This window comes from Phyllostomus hastatus, unplaced genomic scaffold (genome assembly GCF_019186645.2).
Source record: "Phyllostomus hastatus isolate PE091 unplaced genomic scaffold, TTU_PhHast_1.1 phas_contig_1, whole genome shotgun sequence".
In the NCBI taxonomy this organism is placed as follows: domain Eukaryota; kingdom Metazoa; phylum Chordata; class Mammalia; order Chiroptera; family Phyllostomidae; genus Phyllostomus; species Phyllostomus hastatus.
In genome coordinates, this window is record NW_025333498.1 from 23,559,047 (window position 1) to 23,582,149 (window position 23,103).

The window sequence follows — 23,103 nt, forward strand, 5'->3', positions numbered from 1 at the left end:
TTTTAGACTGGGGAAAATTTCAGGATTATTTTACTTAATAATAATTGAGAATTATACCCAATTTTAGTACAAGTTTAATAGATTGCTATATACTTTATACTGAAAAAGTATGTATTTTAAAACTGTTTGCCATGATTATATAAATTTATCCCTTTATATTTTGATATCATCAGATTATGCAGAACTTCCCAATTTATCACATTCAAATTGAAATAATTTACAAAAATCCTTTCAGTTATTAAAGTAATGATTTCCACTTTCCCCTAGACACTGCGTGCAGCTGGGAAAACCTACATGATCTTCTTTGTTGTGGTGATTTTCCTGGGCTCCTTTTATCTAATAAACTTGATCCTGGCTGTGGTGGCCATGGCCTATGAAGAACAGAACCAGGCGAACATCGAAGAAGCTAAGCAGAAAGAGCTAGAATTTCAACAGATGCTAGATCGGCTTAAAAAAGAGCAAGAAGAAGCTGAGGTATTGTTATTTGGCTTAAAATTCTTCCTAGAAATACAAGTGCAAAATGGAACAACAGAGGACCTGTGGGCTATGCTCAGCCTTCACCAGGGTGATTTACCTTGATGGATTCCTTTGCATAAACCACATCTTCATTCTGGTGTGGCTTGAAGGAACCAGTTCTGGATTGTGCTACAAGTGACATCCGACCCAGTCTACTCTCCCCATAATCAGCTCACTCTGGCACAGAGAGTGTTCTAACCTGTTCCTCCTAAACCTGTTACCTATGATTCCTCAGTATCTGTGGCTTTATGCAAAGTCGTAAAACATGATGTATTTCCCCAGAACAACTGTACACAAAAGTTTAAAGGAAATTATTTTAATGTTAAAGTTAACAGATACTTTGTGGGGTAGAAAGCAAAATGTGCATTAATTTTTTGTCAGTGTTATAAAGCTATTTAAGATAAAATGTGAGATGTTAAACAATTATACTTTTGGTGTTAGCCACTTTAAGCTGTCACAAATTTTTGAGGATTTCTCCTTAATCCTCTCTGCAAAGTGGAAAGGTTTGACAAGGTCTATACTAAAAGAACCAAAATTTCAAATATTCTGCACCAGCCTTAAAACTCATTTGATGGTTTGATGGAGTAAAATCTCTCCAAGGAATCTAACCTATTGGGGAAAGGGTGGTAACCTGTAATGCAGGGAAACTTTGATGCATAAAGATGTTCATTGCAGTATTTTAATACTATTAAACATCTGAAAGCATTTAAATTTTCAAAAATTTACAAATGGTTAAGTGGATTATGATGCTTTTTGTATCCTGGAGTATTTTTGGACAATAAAATTATGTGTTTTAAGAATATTACCAAAGGAAAATAGTGTTGAAATAACAATTTGTTAGATAGTAGCATATAAAATTGAATATGAGATAGAAACAATTTAAAAATTATGTATATAAAGACTGGAAGAAATAGTAAGACCGATTATTTTGGGGATGTAAGATTATGAATGATTTTTATTTTTTATTCAAAATACCTTGATTTTCTAAATTTTTACCAGGATTTTTTTTAATAGATAGGCAGCATAAGTTATCCCAGGAATTTCCTAGGGAACTACTAGAAGTCTCTTACATTGCTTGGGAATATTATTTTGTAGTAATTAATTTTAATTTTTAGACAACTTATTCTTTACTAAACTATACAGGGCCTGAGTATTTTGATAATATTAAGTTAATCATCTGGACAAGATATGCAAATTATCATATTGTTTATGCTTTATGTCTCAAAATTACCTGGTAAAACTTTCACATATACTATTTACAATTTCTTTACTATAAATATAGTAATACTATGTAATAGTATTCCAAATAGTATTCATTCCAAAGCACAATGGGGTTTTATTCCAAGCAATAAAGACATGTTTTGTAAGCTGTCTGGTCAGAGTGTAAAGAAAAGGACGTTTCTTCACATACAGGGACATGATTATATGCACTATATAACTAAATTCATGGTAGAGAGGTACCCTGTTGTCAGGTTTCCCAGACTTTGAAAATGACTTACCATATGTGTGACATCTGGATCTAACAGGCAATAGCAATGGCAGCAGCCCAATATACAAGTAACAGGAGGAGCCGGATTATGGGCCTCTCTGAGAGTTCTTCTGAAACATCTAAACTGAGCTCTAAAAGCGCTAAAGAAAGAAGAAACAGAAGAAAGAAAAAGAATCAAAAGAAGCTCTCCAGTGGGGAAGAAAAGGGAGACGATGAGAAATTGTCCAAATCGGAATCAGAGGAGAGTATCAGGAGAAAAAGTTTTCACCTTGGTGTTGAAGGTCACAGGCGAGCCCGAGAAAAGCGATTGTCTACCCCTAATCAGGTACCACTAACCCTACCAAATGTGTGTCACCAGAGCTAAGAATATACCACAGAATTCTCCACTCTGAGGGAAGGGACACCAGGAGAGGAGAGTAGGTGACCTCATTGGTATGTTTTTAGGTAAAAACCTATTGATTGCTAGGTATTTATGGAAAGAATTTGGATGTATATCGTTTTTTTGGTTTTAGTTTGTAAGGAGCTTATGGTTTGGGAATTGTTATATCTTCTTCAATAAACACATTTTCAAAACAATATTCACAAGAACCACTGTAGAAATCAAAAATATTATTTACGCTATAGATTATATTTTTATTTGGTCTGTGTCTTGTAATGCCTATATTGGTTAAAAACTAACCTTAGACTAGTTTTTTTCCCTTTTCTTCACCACTGTAGGATATAAATCACCTGAATGTTGCTTAACATGACAGCCTCCATATTGTTTCTGCTTGTGTGGAATTTCTCTTTTCATTTTTTTCTTTTTCTGCTGAAACCTCCATATTTCAGGTCTCTCTGCCTATAAACCTCCAGGGTGAACCATTACAGACTTGTGAAAATAATTTTTCTAAATCAAAGCTGTCCCTCTGCTCAAATCAAGTAAAGAAAAAAATGCTGTTGAATGATTACTACCTAGAGAAAAAGACCCACCTGTTATCCAAGCCCCACATGTTATTGTTATTCAGCCTCATTCCCTGCCTTTCTGTGCCTTCAAATATACTCAGTCCACTGTGATTTTCCATGTTCACCCACATGTCCTGAACTTTGTGCCTTTGTTACTTAGCACACATGGTTTTCTGTAAATGGGATGATTTTCTTTCTTGTTTTCCTTCCAGCACGGTACCTCCCATTCTTCACCCATTGGCTGAGGTGCCACCCATCCCCCAAATTTTCCCTTGTCCTCTCTACTGCCCTCAGTCAGCTTTGCAGCGCCCCACTCACACTTACATTCTTCTCTCCTGTGTCTTCATGTAAATGTCCCAGCTTCTAAGACTTAAGTCTGCAGGACCCTGTCAGATATGCATAGAAATAAAAGATAGAGTCCCTGCCTTCAAAGACTTCATAATTAAGTGGGCAAACAGAACTTGAATATACACAATATCAATTAAAAAAATATGGCAAGAGCAGTCCAAGCTAGTTTCAAGGCAATGATGTTGTTATGCCCATTTTTCATTATTCACTATGCCTGCCACTTTGCCCTTTACTCTATAGCAAGCATTAACATTTATTGAGTTAGATACTTCCAAAGAATATACATTAAGTTTGGTTTATAGGCACCGTTTATCCTAGACATGAATCATACAAATGTGACTTTTTCCCCTCTTCCTTCTAATATTTTGGGCAACTTCTTTTCCAAGTTCTGATACTTTATGACTTTATAATTCAGTAGTATTAAAAGGTCTTTCTTAAAACACCTTCACTGAGCTCTCAATATATAAGGTAGAATTCTAAGCAATGGAATGCAAAGAAACATACAACATATAAATAAACCAAGAGTTTAATACTTATAGAACTTTAGGATTGATATACGAAAATCTAAATAACAGGTATTGACACCAAATTATTTTTTGAAGTGCTATGTCCTTTATAGCAAAATGCATGGCACAGAAAGAGTGGCGAGGTCATTCCAGGCCAGAACAGCAGACAGCTTTTCAGGAGCAAATAATTAGCTGGTGTCGAAAGGGTGGATTCTTTCAGCCTTTCCATCCTTGTTTGGAAGAATTTGTGTTCTTGCGAATTGCCTTGTTTTGAAATATGTTTCTTTTAAAGCAGTATAGAGCCACCTGCTCTCAGGTCAATGGTTTCCATGGTAATTATGTGAAATGCACTTCTGTTTTTACGTGCTTCAGCAGAGAGATGTCATCTTTTCTTTTACCCTGCAGTCACCACTCAGCATTCGTGGCTCCTTGTTTCCTCAAAGGCGCAGCAGCAGAACAAGCCTTTTCAGTTTCATAGGTCGAGGAAAAGATATTGGATCTGAGACTGAATTCGCCGACGATGAGCACAGCATTTTCGGAGACAATGAGAGCAGAAGGGGCTCATTGTTCGTGCCCCACAGACCCCGGGAGCGCAGCAGCAGTAACATCAGCCCAGCCAGTAGGTCCCCTCCAATGCTGCCGGTAAACAGGAAGATGAACAGTGCCGTGGACTGCAATGGTGTGGTCTCCCTGGTGGATGGACCCTCCGCCCTCATGCTCCCCAATGGACAGCTTCTTCCAGAGGTGATAATAGATAAGGCAACTTCTGATGACAGCGTAAGGACGTTTTAAATAGCTCAGGCATGGCTCGACCCTTGTTCTTGCATCAGGCAATCTTTTTTGCTGGAGAGGCCTTCTCTGGTCCTGTGAATGGCTCTGCATTTTGCCATACTTTTTCTGTAGAAACATACCTTTAACTCATTAACCTAATCCTTTTACTATGTTCTGTATGCATATAATTCAAAGATTTTTAAAACTTCATTTTTTAAAATTGAGGTATCATTGATATTTAATATTAATTTAAGGTATAAAGCATGACTCAATATAAAACCCCATTTTTGAAAAAGTTATCTATCTGTATTACACTCAAAGATTATAATCCATCCCTTTAGAAAACAGTTTATAAAATATATATATATATCAGCATAGAAAATGCAATAATAATACTGATTGTAGTAGTTGATATAAATCCCATTTTTGTAAGGAAATTTGGATTATTTGCCACCTTCTGCTATGTTTTCAAGTTACTACTTGAATATATCATACCTTGTTGCAAGGGATCTTATTTGAGTTAGTAGTAATAGTAATAATATTAGCAAACATGTATTTAGTATCCACAAGAGCCCTATGAGGGATACATTATTGTCTCTGTTTGACAAAGGGGAAACTGAGGCACAGAGAAATAAAGCTGATACATCATAGTCCTGAAGTTAAAACAGAGGCCCTCAGTGTCGGAGCTTGTGCTCTAAGCCACCCCACTTTGCTCTCAGCTCAATGTGTGGCTGGCTTCATGTCGTGGGAATGATTTAGAAGGGCTATGCTTTTTCCCATACATAAAAGAAATTTACTGTTTTCAACTTAAAAAATACTCAGTTGTCAGTAGTCTATGAATAAAAACAACATCAGAACACACATTAATGCTAACATACCCACATAAAAAGAAAAAACAAAACAATAATTTCAAGAGTTTAAGAATCATTGAGTGGTTGAAGATCCTGATTAGGTTTGAAAGTGAGATCTTTTTAGTTTTTAGAGTTTCCAGATTACCTCTTTAAGAGACTATGATAGACTGCCTTTACTAAATATCAGCAAGGTCTTTGTCTAGTCTAACAAGCTTTGAACTCATGCTACTTATTCATATGTCCAAATTTGAAGATAATGTAGCATTTCAAGTGAGACTAAAGTTCCATCAAAGCCATGGCCATACATGTTTCTGTTTGAATGAATGCATGTGCTTTTAGGGAGCACCTGACCTCTTTCCCTGCATGACACAACTTCAGCCCTCTGTCAAGGCATTCTTCCTTATGAAATCAGCATGCTAAATTTGTGGAATCAGATTTTTGTTGAGTTTTGCTTTTCAATGTTTATTATCAATAAAAGATTATATCATTTATATCAAATTTGGAGATCATTTCATTTTTTATATGAAATATTTTCACTTCATTTGAATTATTGATTAAACAATTGATATTGTTCAATTGTTGATTAAATATAGTCTTATCTTGAAGAAAAAGAAGTCTCTGCTCCTGGAAAGTCAGAAAGTAGAGATTGTATCAGAGAAATCATGGTTATAGAGAGATCTCTATAAAAAGCCATCCATAGATATGTATATGTCTGTGATCGCACACATGCTTATGTGCAGGCATACACATGTGGGCATATGTATGTCTGTGTGTCTATGTTTTGATATACACACATATATATTTAAACAACTATATAAATTTACAATTCTAGAACTGTACATATATGTTTGTAAATGGTGCATATGTATGTATATATATATACATATGTATTTAACACATACTAGCATATAGATTGACAGATGGATAGAGGGATGATAAATGTAAAGTTGTATAGTTGTTTGTATTTAAATACATATTGTGTGAGCACGTGTGTTTGTATTATTGACCTGCTCTGAACTGGCATAGTGTTTTAACTCTGAATCAGTTGCCAAGATTTAGACATAAGGTATTTCACATAAAAACGAATATACCTGGTAAAACCAAGCTCATGTTCCCGCATGGCAGCAATCCTTTGAACTAAACAGTGGTCTCTTTTAGATGGAGCTTATATTCTCTGCTTTGCTACAGCTCCTATCAGTCTACTTGTCTTTTTCAAATTGAGTCATTTATTATGAGCTCTGCCTTGGCAATAAGAAACAATCATTACAGTCGCCTCCATTAGTTCTGTTACCTCAACAAAGAATAATTAAAGAAATTCCTCAGAGAATTCTGAGATTCTCTCTCTTTACACACACAGCCCAGAACACTTGTTTAGCTGATTTCATGTGATTCTCACATAGTAAAACTACCTGAATACATTAGAGACCCAGAAAGAGAGAGGATGATAACGATTATAACAATGAAAGCAGCTCAGTTAGTTTTTTTATTTCCTAAGTACTAATTTGTTTTACTCCTCATAGCAAGAATATAAATCAAGTACTATGATTATCCTCATTTTACTAATAATGAAACCGAGATAGAGAAGGGTCAGGTAACCCTTGTATGATGCAGCCAGTAAGTAGCAGAACCATGATTTGAGCCCAGCAATTTCATCTGTACTTTTAGTTACTCATTACAGCTACCTAAGCAAGATTTTATTTTATACCTATAATTTATTAGAATTATAGTTTTACATTTTAACTGTATTTTTAGGGTACAACCAATCAAATACACAAAAAGCGGCATTCCAGTTCTTATCTCTTTTCTGAAGATATGTTGAATGATCCCCAACTCAGACAAAGAGCAATGAGCAGAGCAAGCATACTGACAAACACTGTAGAAGGTACGTAATAATATTCTCTTTAGTGCCATGTCTGGATGGCTCAGTTGCTTGGAGTGTTGTCCCATGTACCAAAAGGTTGCAGGTTCAATCCCTAGATGGGGCACATACCTAGGTTTTGACTAGGTTCCTGGTCGGGATGTGTGTAGGAGGCAACCAATCGATGTTCTTGCTCTCACATCGATGTTTCTCTTTCTTTCTCTTTCTCTCTCACTCTCTCTCTAAAATCAATAAACATATCTTTGGGTTAGGATTAAAAAATAATTTATTAAAAAATTATCTTTATAGATTTTTAAATAAAATCCAGATAAATTCTGATCAGCATATGAAGTTTTCAGGAAGAATTAAAAGAATTGTAAATGGTTATATGCAGTGGTAAAGATAACCAATGGATACTCATGGAATCATCTTTATATGCTTAAAATGGATAAAATTATTTGTGATTAAAGATAAGCATGGGGTGATATGACCTTTCAAAGATAAATAGCTCAATGGTAATTAACGAAGAACCTAGGTTAACCCAGAGTTGTGTGGTTCTCCCACTTTTTAATCTTAGAAACATTACCCATGAATTTATCATCTCTCTAATTTATCATCTCTCTAATATATAAGAAATTAATACACACTTCCAGATAAATTGCTGCATCTGAGCACATTCTATAAAAGCGTAAAATATTAGCATGTGGCATGACATCTGTTAAAATTATGATGAAAAGGCATTTGAGAAAGCAGATTGCAGAATATAATGCCAATAATAGTGGTTAGACCTTCACATGCATTGAGAAGAGAGTTAAAGGGTGAAAACTTTTATATGTGCTGGCTCCCATTCTCTCCCCCCAAAATATGCTGTAGTTCCTACCTTCTCACCCGAAGGCTACCATCTCACCCGACAAAGTTTCCTCCCACCTCCTAAATTTATGGTGAGAAACGAACAGGCTAATGGTATGAAATATCTATTGTATGCATCACTCTATAAATTATTTCTAGACTCCTTGTTCTGGGATTGTTTTCACCTTTGAACTAGTGTGAGCTTTTTGGTATAGAGTAGAATTTCTTGTTGTTGTTTTGGGATGAAGGATACACAGGGGAGTATGTATATTGGTGGAAAAGATACAATTCTCCCTTAGAAAAACATAGCTTGCCTTGTTAACCATCACGTGTTAGACACATGTTTCTCTGAGAGATGCCATACCTGCTTTCAGTCATTAATTTCACTGCTTTCCCCTCACTTATGCTTGATCTAGCAAATGAGCATGTGATAAAAGATATTTATGTAGTAATACTATGATTTCATGGAAACAGTACAGTTAAATTTGCAGAGTCTAAACCAGAAGACTTGTTTCTGATTTGTAACTGGTCAGTAATAAAACACACAAGTGATTGATTTTATATTATCTCTCTCTTTTCCTTTTTCTCCCAGAACTTGAAGAGTCCAGACAAAAATGTCCATCTTGGTGGTACAGATTTGCACACACATTCCTGGAATGGAATTGCTCTCCATTTTGGATAAAATTTAAAAACCTTATTAATGTCATCGTAATGGATCCTTTTGTAGATCTTGCTATAACCATTTGCATAGTCTTAAACACACTGTTTATGGCTATGGAGCATCATCCAATGACTGATGAATTCAAAAATGTGCTCACTGTGGGAAATTTGGTGAGTCCCTTCTATACAGTGCATTCTGTCTTTAGTTGCCATGGTTGTCATTTTTAAGTCAAAAGGGTACACAGCTAGGTAGTTATGCATATCCAGAATTCACAATATGAATCATTATACAGAGTCTAATTTCTGCTAATAAATACTATTTTTAAATAATTTTACAGTATTTTTGAGGTCTATATAACAATATATTCATAAAGAGTCACCATTTGGGGAGTTGTTAGAGGGTTTTTTTTCTGTCAGCATGTTTCTTGGGATTAATACTTTGATAATTTGATGCTTTCTTACCCATTTTATAACATTGAAACTTCCTTGAAAGTACATACCCCACATATTTTCAGGAAAACTATGGATGCTTTGTTTTGACCTAATAGGTGAAGTGTCTGAGCCTTTAGAATTCCCAAGTACTGGGTTCAATCCTGACTTTGCCTCTAACTTTTTATTTGACCTTGGAAAAATATGTAAATCTCTATAAGCTTTAATTTTCTCATTAACAGAATAATACTTCCTCATTTATAAAATAGTAATTATTTATAATATAATGATAATAATAGTCCATTATCACATCATTGGCATAAGATTGAACATTTTCTACTTATTAGCCTGGCATACAGTAAGGGCTCAACAAATTAAACCTGTTGTTACTATCATCATCATCATGTTTTCAGTCGATCCGCAGAAACAAGCCTTATTAAGAACAAGAACCCTGAGGAACCAAACTGGCTGAGCTGGACAGAGACGGCACAGGGGCAGGCAAGAGGGCAATCTGCAGGCTTCAGGGAAACACAGGGTCTGATTAGTAAAAATGAAGCCAAAATGATCTTTTCAGTTGCAGTGTTGGTCATACTCTAACTTAATTAATGCCTACTGGCAAACAAAAAAATGCTAGTTTCTGATAACCTGAATGAGGCAGTCAAAGGTTCTGTTTCATGGCTGCAGGCACCCAGCTTATCATACTTCATAAACATGAATCAGTCTGGATGCCTCTGTGAATATCTGTGTCAGATCATTTCATTTTTGCCTTGGTTATAAACCAATTGATCTTTAAGGTCAAAGAGTGTTTCTGGGTTGGTCTTCTCTCCCAATATGCTTACAAATTTCCTAGTCAGAATGATTGTGCCCCTTTTGCTCTCTAAGTTAGCAGTCTTCTTCCTTTTATTCCTCTTTAGAATAACACAGGATTATCTAGTTTCTCATTGTTGATGGGGGCTTGCATCATGAAAATCAATACCATCTCGCTGAGTTGACTACCTCAGTGTGAACACAGAAAGAGTTCACTGTGTGCCTTATCTATTCCTACTGTCCCAAGTCTGAGAGCCCCCTAATGCTCTTCTTGATGCTGCATTATTTTAGGATGACTCACATAGTTACAGACCTGACCATTTCCCTTTGAAATTTCTTTGGTCAGTTTCTTTGAGTCAAATTATACCTGCCTTATGAATGATTCATAAACAAGTCTTTCACTGTTGCCTTTTTAAGTGAGCTCTTTGATTCTACAGTCATGAATTAATGATGTTTTGTGATGCACTTTTGTGTCAAAGCTTTGAAAGTCTTGCTCTAGCTGCCATTGTGTCAATTAAATACTTTTTCCTCTTCTATTGATAAATCTTTAAAGAGTGAGTCGACATGCTTTTTATTACTCTGACTAGTCAGAGCAGAAAAAAAAAACTGGTTCAAAAATCTCCGTATCCATGTTTTCTTTTTATTTTCTTCCAGAATAATTTGTTGATCATATATATTTTTTTGCAAATAGTGCCTGCATTATTTGTCAAATGTTTTATTTATCTGGAATTTTTATATGCTCTTCTAAAGTGCTGTCTAAGGATAATGAGAGCTGGCAGGAGAGTTAGAGCTTTTTTAACATTTCAGTGCTTATATTAGGGCTGTATGAATAATGATACCTAGTTAATAGGATTAAACGAGATAACAACACACATTTGTAAAGTATATAGCACACTGTCTGAAGCACAGTAAAAGCTAAACAGTATTTATCATCATTATGTTGATTCTGTTACCTTCTAATAATACCAGAAAAAATTATATTTCTCACTTAGGTCTTTACTGGGATTTTTGCAGCTGAAATGGTTTTAAAACTAATTGCCATGGACCCATATAAGTATTTCCAAGTAGGGTGGAATATTTTTGACAGCGTTATTGTGACTTTAAGTTTAGTGGAGCTTTTTCTATCAGAAGTGGATGGATTATCAGTTCTCCGATCATTCAGACTGGTAACTAGACAAACCTTACATTAAAGTCTATAGATAAAAAGCTGTTTCTTCACTTTTGGATTGTTATTATTTAAACTTTCAGAGGTTTCAATCAAAAGAAAAGATTAGGTGCTGATATCTAATAAAATAAAGTTTTTTCAGTAACAAACACTCTTAAAAAGCTCAAAGCCACACTAATGCTTAATTTTAGAATCTTTAAGATATTCCGAATCTAGAAGATGTATATACTAGTATACTAGAAAATATTTCTTTACCCAGTAGGACAATAATTTATTTTCTGGTAAGAAGCTTATGTTAGTTTATGTAAGCTAAGCTTCCAAATGTAAGCTTCCAAATCTTTACTTAATGTAAACCATTATAATATATTCATTACTTTGTGAATTTGACAATTATAGATTAGATCATTGTTCACCAAACAATTATTGTCTAATAGAAAAATACAAAAGAAAGTAAAGATCTTAAAGAATTTTTCTCTAACATGTTGGGCTTTATGCCTATATCTGCATTAAAAAGTTTATAAAAGCATCAGAAAATAGAATTAAGGGTAAATTATTAATTCTATATGCAAAACCATGTTAAGGGGCTTCTATAGCAATCCTGAATTAAAATTACACACTTTCTTAAAAACATATGTGGTGATTATATTGTGGCAAGTATAACAAAATAACAGAAATATATTGTAAATAGATGAAAATAAAAGTACAAATAATCATTTTTGCTATGTATTGACAGCATTTTATAACAAAATAAAACTAAAGATTGAAAACATTAAAACTTATCATAATAATTAATATTATGCTTTTTGTTTATCTTTAGCTCCGAGTTTTCAAATTGGCAAAGTCTTGGCCGACACTGAACATGCTGATCAAGATCATCGGCAATTCCGTGGGGGCCCTGGGAAACCTCACCTTGGTGTTGGCCATCATCGTCTTCATCTTTGCTGTGGTCGGCATGCAGCTCTTTGGTAAAAGCTACAAAGATTGTGTCTGCAAGATTGACAGTGACTGTAAGCTCCCACGCTGGCACATGAATGACTTCTTCCACTCCTTCCTGATTGTGTTCCGTGTGCTGTGTGGAGAGTGGATAGAGACCATGTGGGACTGCATGGAGGTTGCTGGCCAACCCATGTGCCTGATTGTTTACATGATGGTCATGGTAATTGGAAACTTGGTGGTACGTAATCAAATGTTCACACATCTAAAATTATCCATAGAAAATTGCCATGAGGATATGACTAGTTATTTTATAATTTTAGGATTAATTATATCTAAAACTATTCATTGTAATAGAACATTGATCATTTCAATAGAGGGAATAACAGGAGACAATGTAATATCGTCTTGATTTTCCTGTAAGATAACCCATAGTTACATTTTCTATGAAATTTTGCCAGTGCAAGACAACAGAAGTATAATTTACAAAGTTGATAACCAACTCTTGATTAAAGAATGACTAATGATGTAGAATTGAATCCAAAAAGAAAGAAACATTATGTTCCTGATATAGTCCTCTGTATATTATAGTCACATGCTAAACAGACTTCTCGTGTTTTTTTTCTTTTTCTCATGTATTCCTTAGGTCATTTTACTGCCAATTAATTGAAATGATTTAAAAATCATAAGTTTTAGAAGATAGTTCAAGGAAATAAGATTTTAGTAAGCTCAAGTTTGCACAAGGAAACTGGTGAAGAACATTAATCAGAATGGCACTTTGAGTAAAATATGTATTTTATATTTCCCTGCCTAATATGAAAATGAGGACATCATGCAAAATGGACTTAATTTTCATTTGTGATATCCAGCAGACTAAGATAGAATATTAACATCTTGTTATGATTTTGATGAAATTAAAATAATTGTTAGTATCTATTCTCAGTGGAGATGTGACACAATAGAAGCATATTATTGAAATATATGAAATCTTAAAAAAGCCAAATAAAGAGAAACAGAAGCTGTAATGGTGGTTACCAAGGGTAGGTGGTGGAAATAGGAGATGTTGGTACAAAGAGTACAAAGGTCCAGTTATAAGATGAATAAGTTCTGGGAATCTAATGTATAGCATATGATTATAGTTAATAATGCTGTATTATATACTTGAAAGTTGCTAAGAAAATAGAAGTTAAATAAATAAATACATGCATACATACATAAATAATGGCATGATGGAGGTAGGTATGTATTCCCTAATAATTTTGATTATATTAATATAAGGTAGATAGTTTTAGCCATAAATAGATTTACATGAAAATGTAATTGTTACTTTTCTATTTTCTATGTATTTTCAGCCCTCTGTGAGAATCCTTACATTTTATGGTACTGAGTTCACCTGAGCCCTACCTCAGAGAGGTAGGGTTTTTGCACTGAGATAGGAATTTGCTTCAAGGATATTGTCCTGACCTCTTTTAAATCTTTTCCAGGGCCAAAATGATTGGCATTGAGGCCACCAGATCATAATGCCATTATCTCATTTGAATTGAGTTCAATGGGCAGGCCCTTTTCTCTCCTTTAAAAGCCTCATTAAGTTGCAAGCTGGCACAATTCTTGGACAGAATATTTTATTACAGGAGGTCTGCAAGTATTACATGTTCCATTTGTTGTAACAAGTAACATTTGTCTTCTGGGAAAAGTGACTTGGCCTACGTTTCTTCAGCACAGTAGACAGTAGTCGCAATGTTCTTGTTCTACTTGTTTCTCACTGGTAACATATGTTAGTTAAAGGTAAACATTAGCAGGGCTGATTAGGTCCAGAAAAGGGAACTTGACCAAGGGCCTCCTGCTGCAGGAATGAATGTCAGAATGACTTAATAATAATGTTGAAGGGGTGTTCCCTTGGCTCCTCCTGCTAGTCCGTCATGGCTATGGCTGACCTTCCAGAGTTTGCAGGAGCTAGTACAGGCAGAGACTGATAGGAGTCTCACCTCTCATCTACCCCTATCATATGTTCTTTACATGTGGAGCAGTGTGGGGATCTTCATTGCTGGTGTGAGTTTTGACATTTATTTCAGAAAACTGTGCTTATTTTCTTTTTTTATTTCTTATCTCCCTATTTGTCCACACCCATCCCCACCCTGCTATAGGTCCTCAACCTATTTCTGGCTTTATTACTGAGCTCATTTAGTTCAGACAATCTTACAGCCATTGATGAAGAAACTGATGCAAACAACCTCCAGATTGCAGTGACCAGAATAAAGAAGGGAATAAATTATATGAAACAAACCTTACGTGAATTTATTCTAAAAACATTTTCCAAAAAGCCAAAGATTTCCAAAGAGATAAGACAAGCAGAAGATCTAAATAATAAGAAGGAAAACTATATCTCTAACCGTACGATTGCTGAATTGAGCAAGGATCACAATTTCCACAAGGAAAAAGATAAACCTGGTGGTTTTGGAAGGAACCTGGACAAATACTTGACAGAAGAAAGTGATTATGAGTCATTTATTCATAATCCCAACCTCACAGTGACTGTGCCAATTGCAACTGGGGAATCTGATCTGGAAATTATGAATGCTGAGGAACTTAGCAGTGACTCAGATAGTGACTACTGCAAAGTGGTAAGAGTGTTTTATACACATTGCATTTCACATTATTAATTGGTATGAAATGAATCAAACGTTCAGATTTGTGTTTTATAAGTTCTTACTTATATTGCATACAGATGGATAGTTTTTGTGTGCGTGTGAGTGTCCAAGGCAGCTTTCTGATGGTTCATCTGGTAAGGTTTTACTTAGTAGTTCTTAACTGATTTAATCTTGGTTAGCTATATTTGAAAGCACCAGGTATCTTTAAGTCTCCCCTTCCTTCATTCCCAGTTTGTTATCAGTTACCAAGTCATGTAAGTTTTCTTCCACAGTGTCTGTTCAATCCACTGCTCTTCATCACCTTTACCTTTGAACTCACTACTTCTTGCCTAAACGATCTCAAGTAGAGTCCCAGCTGGTGTCTCTGCCTCCATTTTCCATCTATTATAACCTACTTATTTGACTGATTTTACTCAGGTTCAATCCTAATCACGTTACTCCTTTAAAAAGTATCCTTAGTCCCCAGAGTCTCCTGAATTACAGACTGTAGATGCCTTCACTTCATGGCCCCCACCATCTTTGACCAATTGTGTCTCCTAGTGTTTGCCTGAAGATCCTACACCTGTACAAGCCAGTTTCCTTCTGAGCCACATACATTCAGTACCTGAATGACTTTGCTTGGGATTTCCTTCTTCATTCAAAATGCTATACACATCTTTAAAGATTTAGCCTTCAGCTTTTTCATTTGTAAACTTATTAGTCCTTACATCATAGGGTTGAGTGAGGGTTAAATGAATTAACACATGTACAATACTTAGAGAGTATTCAGAGTGCTCAAAAGTGGGACTATTATATCCTTTCTGATTTCTCCCCAAGCAGACATGAACTCTCCTCATTTCAAACCCCACGCAGTATTATAGATGTGTTATTTAGTTTTATATTTTTATTTTTTTGAGAAATGATTATATGCATCAAAGAGTACTATAAACTCATTGAGAACAGGAACCATATTATATCCTCCTTTTCCATACATGGTTTCATATATTCAAATTATTATTGAGTTATGTTTTTATTAATAAGGAATATGATAATCATAAGCCATTTTAATGACAGAATTTAATGGGATCTATTTAACCTTTTAAGATATCTCTTTAAATTTTTTCCTTTCTTCAGATCACTTTTGCAACTATTTGACAGGTATTTACCAAATGCCTTTATCTGTTTAACCCTATATTAAACCTGGCCTCCATTCATTTATAGTGGACTTTGGAATAAAGATAGACAGCTGTGTGTATGTGTACTGGCCTCGTGACCAGTACTAGGTGCATAGTAATTGCTCAATACTTATTGAGTGAATAGATGACTAGTAAATTGGAAAAATATGTTTCTAAGTAGCCAAAGAAGTTCTTTGCAAGGTGACAAAGTAAGGAATAAAATATTTTATTTTAAAAACCTTACATGGAAGAAGTAATATTGCCAAAATTCAAAAGCTGAGGTTTATTATTATTATTATTATTATTATTATTATTATTATTGGTCTTGAAGATAGAAAACCAGATTCTCATATCTTTTTCAGGAGCAGTAATCTGGGTCTAGTCTCATGTAGAAAGGGAAAACTAACTCAGTAGCCCATTTTTTTTCTAATAATGATTCCAGTTATAAATCCCCACTGACCTGACAGACTTTCTGAATGGGCCAGGATTCTAGTTGATAAGGTACTTTGGTAGCTTGGCAGTTTACTGAACATGCAGACATCTTGATATTTGAGAGGAATCATTTCCTACCTGGTCAGTTTTCCTTTGCTCAAAGCCCGTGGCTAACCTTACACAAATCTCCTTAGTTGCTGGTAAAAGTCTTATTCTTAGTATGCTCAATTACAACATTTTAAACAGAATCTTATAGATCCGACCATTTAGCACCTCATTTTCTAACTGAGAAAGCCAGCTCAGTAAGAGGAAATGAGTTTATATACAGTTATAATGCTGGTTAAAGGCAGAGCCTAACGAAAGTCCTGATCTTGAGCTTCATAGATCAGTCCTATTTCTATCTCCTTCCCCCATCTTTGTTCATTTTAGGTATAAAACACATATTCCTATTGGGGTTAATACCCAAGTGGTCTCTAATGGGGTACTACTCCATGTTTCTGAAGAATTTATATACTCTGTGGCATTCAGCAGAGGTTTATTACATCATTTAGTCTATAAACTATTAGTTACTAAACAAAAAAGTTATTCTGCCACCTATCCCATAAACCCTTTCTGAAAAAGCATGGAATTTAGTGACCTTCAGCTGTGATCTAAAAACATTTGATGATAATATTCTAATATTCTTGATTATCACTTTATGACATAGCTATAATGAGAAAAATATATACTATTTCTACTTCATATCTGTGGTTTACATGATTATATAAGGAACTTGTAATAAAGAATACATAACCTAAACTCTTAAAGTTACCTAGCACAGTAGTTGAGTTGGTAAGCCCCTCAAAATGTTGCCTGTTGCGTTTATTATTGAACTTATCATCACTACCATCTAAAAAAAGTTCGTATTTAAAATTATTGGTGTGGTTCAGTGGATTGAGTGCCAACCTGTGAACCAAAGGGTTGCTAGTTCAATTCCCAGTCTGGGATCACACCTGGGTTTCAATCCAGGTCCCCAGTAGGGGGCACATGAGAGGCAACCACGCATTGATGTTTCTCTCTTTCTCCCTTCCCCTCTCTCTAAAAACAAATAAAATCTTAAAAAAAAATAAAATGATAGATTTTGAGAGTGTGCCCTTCTTTATGAGAAAATTTCCATGGCATTTCTTAATGTGTGTCATCTTGAGTACATTCAAACCTACTAGACAATATGCTGGACTTGAGAGATAATAAAAGTTCAAGATTTATGAAGAATTTGTTAGGATAGCTTAGAGACAGTATTAAGCTGCCATCCACTATGAAAACCTGTGTCTAGAGTCTCTCTCCAGTTGCTTGAGATTTAAATGTTCCCAGGTACCACTTGGTTTTCAATTTGAACCACTAAAAAATACTGATTTTCTTTATCCAAAGTGTTTCTATTAAGCCTTCCTTGCTAACTTCCCTGCTCGAATTTCCCTAATCTTCCCTACTCGAATTCCCCTAACTCTCCCTTGAGTTCCCAGATTTTTTAAAATTGTTTATTCTCTCTTTTGTAACTTTCTTATTTTTTCATTCCTGAGATATCTTTGAATAGTGATGGCCATGTTCTTGATGAACCTTGGCTAAGAGGCAAAGCTTGATTACTCAATAGAAAGTAATGCCTGATTCAATACACTTAGGTTATTTGTATTAAGCACTGCCATAAGTTATGGTTAAGAATGCAACTACTGGAGATGGAATACCTGCCTTGAATCCTAGCTCTGATATTAACTAATTCTATGATCCTGAGAAATTTAGAAAAATTCCTCCTTTTTTTAGTTTCTCTGTATGCAAATTAAAATTATAATGAAGATTAAAGAGTTTATGTTAATAATCAGACAAGTCCCTTTCAGAGAGTAAGTTCCCAGTTAATAATTATTATGGGAATGAAGTTGAATAGTCACATACACACTGTAAGGAGCTGCTTGCTACTGGTTAAATTTAGGAGGGGCAGCATGATGTAGATCAGTGGTTCACAACTTCAGTGTGTAAAGACACACAGGGAGCCTGTTCTCAGACATGGTAACTAAAGAAGAGGTTTACAAAAAGCATAAATTTGAGCAAAAAGGATTGCAATCCTGTAGGCATGGATTCAGGTAGCAATCCATATTACACTCTGAGGAGAACAAAGAAAGGCAGGGTTTATAAGGGGAAAAACCACAAATACAGTTTCCGTTTAGTTCCTCCATACAAATGATGATTGTTAACTAGGTGACTGGGATTGGTTAGTTGCAATATGCAAGCAATGTTGGCAGAAACTACCAGGTAGCAGTTGCTATTCCAGGGTGTGTATAAAAGAAAGTAAAGTCCAAGCAGCAAATGCTGTTCCAGGGTGTTTATAGCTTGGCCTTGAGCTGAGTTTAGAAATAGCAACTTAATAACAGTTCTGAGAATGAACACAAGAGATATGCATAGGCCCAACTTCCTCAGTGGCCTCCCAACTCGATTTAAGTGACTTTCTTAGCAATGCTTAATTCCATTTACTTTTCTTTCTTATCACCCACATCCTTCGACCTCCCCCTGTGTGCAACCACACACAATCAGTGTGCAACCTCAGCATCCTTATCTGCAATGTTCCCAGTGGCCACAGTGATGGATTGACTTGCCATGGGAAATGAACCTGAATTCACCCCAGCTTGTTTGATCCAGGTTCCTGGGATATCATTATCTTTATTCAGGGCCTGGTGGTATTCCCCCTCTTTCACATTTAAGAATTTACATTTTAAACAAGAGAAAAGAAAATCTTTGACCTTTGACACCTCTGTCTTTCAAGTCCTAGCATCCTATTTTCCCATTATATTTTATGGAGACTTTTCCATCTTCTTCTGGTATCAGCTTTCAGATAGTCAGGTTGCTTTGTCCTGACAGACTGTTAAATATACTCTCCACAAAGAAGTAAACGTATCTCATAATAAAACACCTTACTAGGGAATGACCAAAGAGATGACTTCAAATAATGTATCAAGTAAAATATCTTAACCAGTTGTGAGGAAATTATTGGCAATAGAACTGATGTTCCAGGTTTGTCTCAGAATTGAAAAAGACATTCTGTCATCTCTCGTGAACCCATGAAAACAAGATTACTGTCACTGCACTTCAGAAGGAAGACGCTGAACCCACACCCCTCTCAGAGTCAGCCTCCTCCAGAGGCCAAATATTCACAACACAATGCACAGATTTTTACCATTAGCAGTGATGCCTTTCATTTTCAGGAGCCTTAAAGGAAGCATGAAACGTATTAAGACCTATGCTGCAGGCATTGTGCTAACAGTGCTTAGGAAAAAATTCTGTCACCCAGCTGCAATCATTTAACTTGATTGGCATCTGGCTTAACTAAATTCTTAAGAAGTGTTCTTTTTTTTTTTTTAATTGTGCCAAGTCTCAAACTTAAAGCTCTAAGAAACTAAATTATCTTTTTTAAATGGAAAGCTCATTCTTAGAATGTTAAAGAGACATTCCCTTTGTTTTTTATCTATTACAGATTACTTCTCTGCTTTAACAATGAAAAAATAGAGCCATTTTACAAAATTAGGACATTGATTTTGGAAGTCTATGCAAATTTTAGAGCAAAACATTAAATCCATCCAGCTTATTTCTCTAAGTATTTTAAAACATAACAGCCTGATATGATTTTAAAGATTATAAAGTATATAGTATAGACACCTACAGCTTTCAGAGAAGCTCCTTTACTTGCTCTGAATCTTATGCCCATTATGAGTCTTCTTTATTGCTCTTTTGACAAATATATCTGAAACCAGAAAAACCAGTGCTGCCTGTCCCCTACCAGACCCAATAGGCAGAGACAGGGATTGAATCTCTATCGGCGCTTTATTCAGATGGCAGCGATCTGAGAAGACAGCGGGTATGTACCTCCAACAGACCGTCTTATATTTCCTTTCAAGCCAGCCTTTTTGTAAGGGGAGGAAAGTGTAGGTAAGGGATTTGGAATTCCAGAAAGTGGTTAATCAGATAACAGCTGTAGTCTGGCAATTTCCCTAACATTCTTTCATCTGCTGACTGGTCATTTTCTTTATCTGTGCCCTGCATCCCATATCCTGTGCAATTTTCTTTTCTTTTTTTTTTAATTTTTTAAGTTTTTATTTATTTATTTTAGACCGAGGAGGAAGAGAGGGAGAAAAGGAGAGAAACATCAATGTGTGGTTGTCTCTCATTCACCACCCCCCACCAGGGACCTGGCCCACAACCCAGGCATGTGCCCTGACTGGGATTCTAACTAGTGACCCTTTGGTTTGCAGGCCAACACTCAATCCGCTGAGCCACACCAGCCAGGACCCGGGTGATTTTCTTCATCTGTGTCTTGGGCAGTGAACTATCTCTCCCTGGAACACAAGGGCTCAGATACCACCTTGATGGCTTATGGTCTCCTCTGGACCACAAAGGTCAACCGCCTGCATTCTCCTGGAGTCAGTGTGGGTCGTATCTGCAGTTACTGAAACAATAGCTTTTACATGCATTAACTACTAGGCTTATTAACTATTACCTTAAACTAAAATTCCCCAACTCTTGAGTCTTCCATCATTTCCACTTCTCAAAGCTGAAGTGAATTTGCTCATCTTGTGTACTCAGCAGAGAGGAAAACATCCTGTGTAAAAATTTCCTCACAGAAAGAGATCCCCATTCATCCCTTCTCAAAACAAAGGCAGATACTTTACTTAATAGTCCTTCAGTGTTTTGAAGTACTGTGTCAAAATTGTGATGGAGCTAGCTGAGGTCCATGGAGAAAGAAGCTCAAAGAAAGCTTCAAATTTTATATAATCAAACTTTCTATCTTCAAAATCCTCACTCGAAACACTGCAAAACTTCATTTTCCAGACAGAATCAAACTCTGTACATGCCCTTCATTCACTTGACCACTGTAGGAGAAAAATACTGAAAGGGAATACGTCTGAGTGACTCTTCTATAAATTATCCCTAGTCATTTTTCTGCTCACATTTACTGAGTACCTGCTTACCATGCACCTGCCAGACGCTCAAAAGACACAGCTAAATCAGCGGTGCTCATGTCCTCACTAAATGTAAAGATCTCCTTTGTCTCTGGTAGTGTCTTAACTGCCATAGAGGAAAGCAAATTTATAAGTAAAAATATAAAAAAGAATCAAAACACTTGATGGAGTATTGAGGAAGGATAGAGGATGGGGTAACTACTCTTAAAAATAGACTGGAGCACTTCACAGAGGAGATGGCACCTGCAGTATGTGTCACAGTAAACAGAGAATTCAGCAGCACAAAGAGGAGAGAGAGAGAATGGGAGACAAGAAATGAGAGAAAGAGACAGAAACCTTTCCCATAGAGGGAAAGGAGGGACCAGCACATGGGGAAGCATCCAGATGCAAAAAAAGGCCCATTAAAGTCCAGGTGAGAATGGTCCGTTGGGAAGTAGGTTGAGCCAGACAGTGGATGGCTTGATGCACATGACAGGAGACTGAAATATGTCTATTTTTACTTCACAGAAAGAGGAAGATTTAAGGTCTTGTCTTGTTGTTAGCAAACTTGTAATTTTAAAGAAAATTGCACTGGGGGTGTAATGAAGCCTAGCAGGGGAAAAAGGTGGGAGGAGGGGAAGCTATTGCAGTTCTCCAAAGGACAGCTGGTGAGGCTTTAGCTAAGAAAGACAGTGGCAGTGGCAGGTGGGAATAAATTCCATGGCACATGCAAGTTCAGATATGAGGGCTTACTTACTTAAGGTCTGGAGATATGAGTTGTGAGCTGTTTCAAAGGGTGTATAAGTTTCCTGTGGCTGCCATACAAAGTATCACAAACTTGGTGGCTTTATTCAACAGAAACTTACTCTCTGACAGTTCTAGAGGCTAGAAGGCTGAAATGGAGCCAGGTCAGCAGGGCCAATGCTCTCTCTGAAAGCTCCAGGGAGCATCCTCCCTTGATTTTTCTAGCTGTTGGTGGTAGGCCTCACTCCTTAGCCTTCCATGCCTTGCAGGTGTATCACTCTGATCTCTGCTTCTGTTGTCACATGGCATTTTCTCTATGTGTCTGTGTCTTCTCTTCTTATGAAGACACTGATTATATTGGATTAGGCCCATCCTAGTGACCTCATCTAAACTTGACTACATCTACAAAACCACTATTTCTAAATAAGGTCATATTCAAGGGTACCAAGGGTTAGGAGTTCAACATATCTTTTGGGGTGATACACATTCACTTATAAGGTTTTGGCTTAGAAAACTGGGTAGCTATTGATGCTATTAAAAATATACATGGGATGGAGAAAATTTAGAATGTAGGGGAGAGACATTTTAATTTGGGGACATCTTAATTGTTAGCAACGTGCAATATAGCTAAGAGATGCTGAACAGTAGGCATTTGGAAACAGATCTTAAGAAAAGTTAGAGTTGTAGACAGGTTGGAATTTTGTATGTTAACTTATATTAACAAAGGGATTGTACAGGGAGTCAGCCTGTGGTCAGGGTCCCTGTGAAACCAAGTCTGGGTGAAATCTTTGTATGAGAGACTTTGCTGGGTACTATTCTCAGGAACAACTCTTTATACCTATAAGAAGTGAGGGAAACAAAAGGGAGAAGGTGAAATACTCTGCAATGACAGCAGAGGCCTCAGTTGATCCTACAGGCATCTCTGGGTTTGTGATGACTCTGTGGAATAGTCCCGACTTGAAGCAGGAAGTCTAGTCTTTGTTCCCTGAAGCAGTTTGTCATTGCACGCAGGCTATCCCTCCCCTCCTCTAGGGGAGGGAGTG

At 36.1% G+C, this 23,103-nt stretch overlaps 1 protein-coding gene across 1 annotated transcript in view; it reads left to right on the forward strand.

Annotated features, from left to right (window-relative positions):
• Window positions 1–23,103, forward strand: part of SCN9A (sodium voltage-gated channel alpha subunit 9) — a 78,747-nt gene that overhangs the window by 17,429 nt on the left and 38,215 nt on the right. Inside the window, exons 9-16 of the mRNA XM_045835956.1 lie at window positions 268–474; window positions 2,043–2,330; window positions 4,207–4,578; window positions 7,176–7,305; window positions 8,723–8,961; window positions 11,019–11,192; window positions 12,009–12,365; window positions 14,269–14,745. Of these exons, the coding sequence (XP_045691912.1) occupies window positions 268–474; window positions 2,043–2,330; window positions 4,207–4,578; window positions 7,176–7,305; window positions 8,723–8,961; window positions 11,019–11,192; window positions 12,009–12,365; window positions 14,269–14,745 (2,244 nt within the window). The remainder of the gene's footprint in view (window positions 1–267; window positions 475–2,042; window positions 2,331–4,206; window positions 4,579–7,175; window positions 7,306–8,722; window positions 8,962–11,018; window positions 11,193–12,008; window positions 12,366–14,268; window positions 14,746–23,103) is intronic.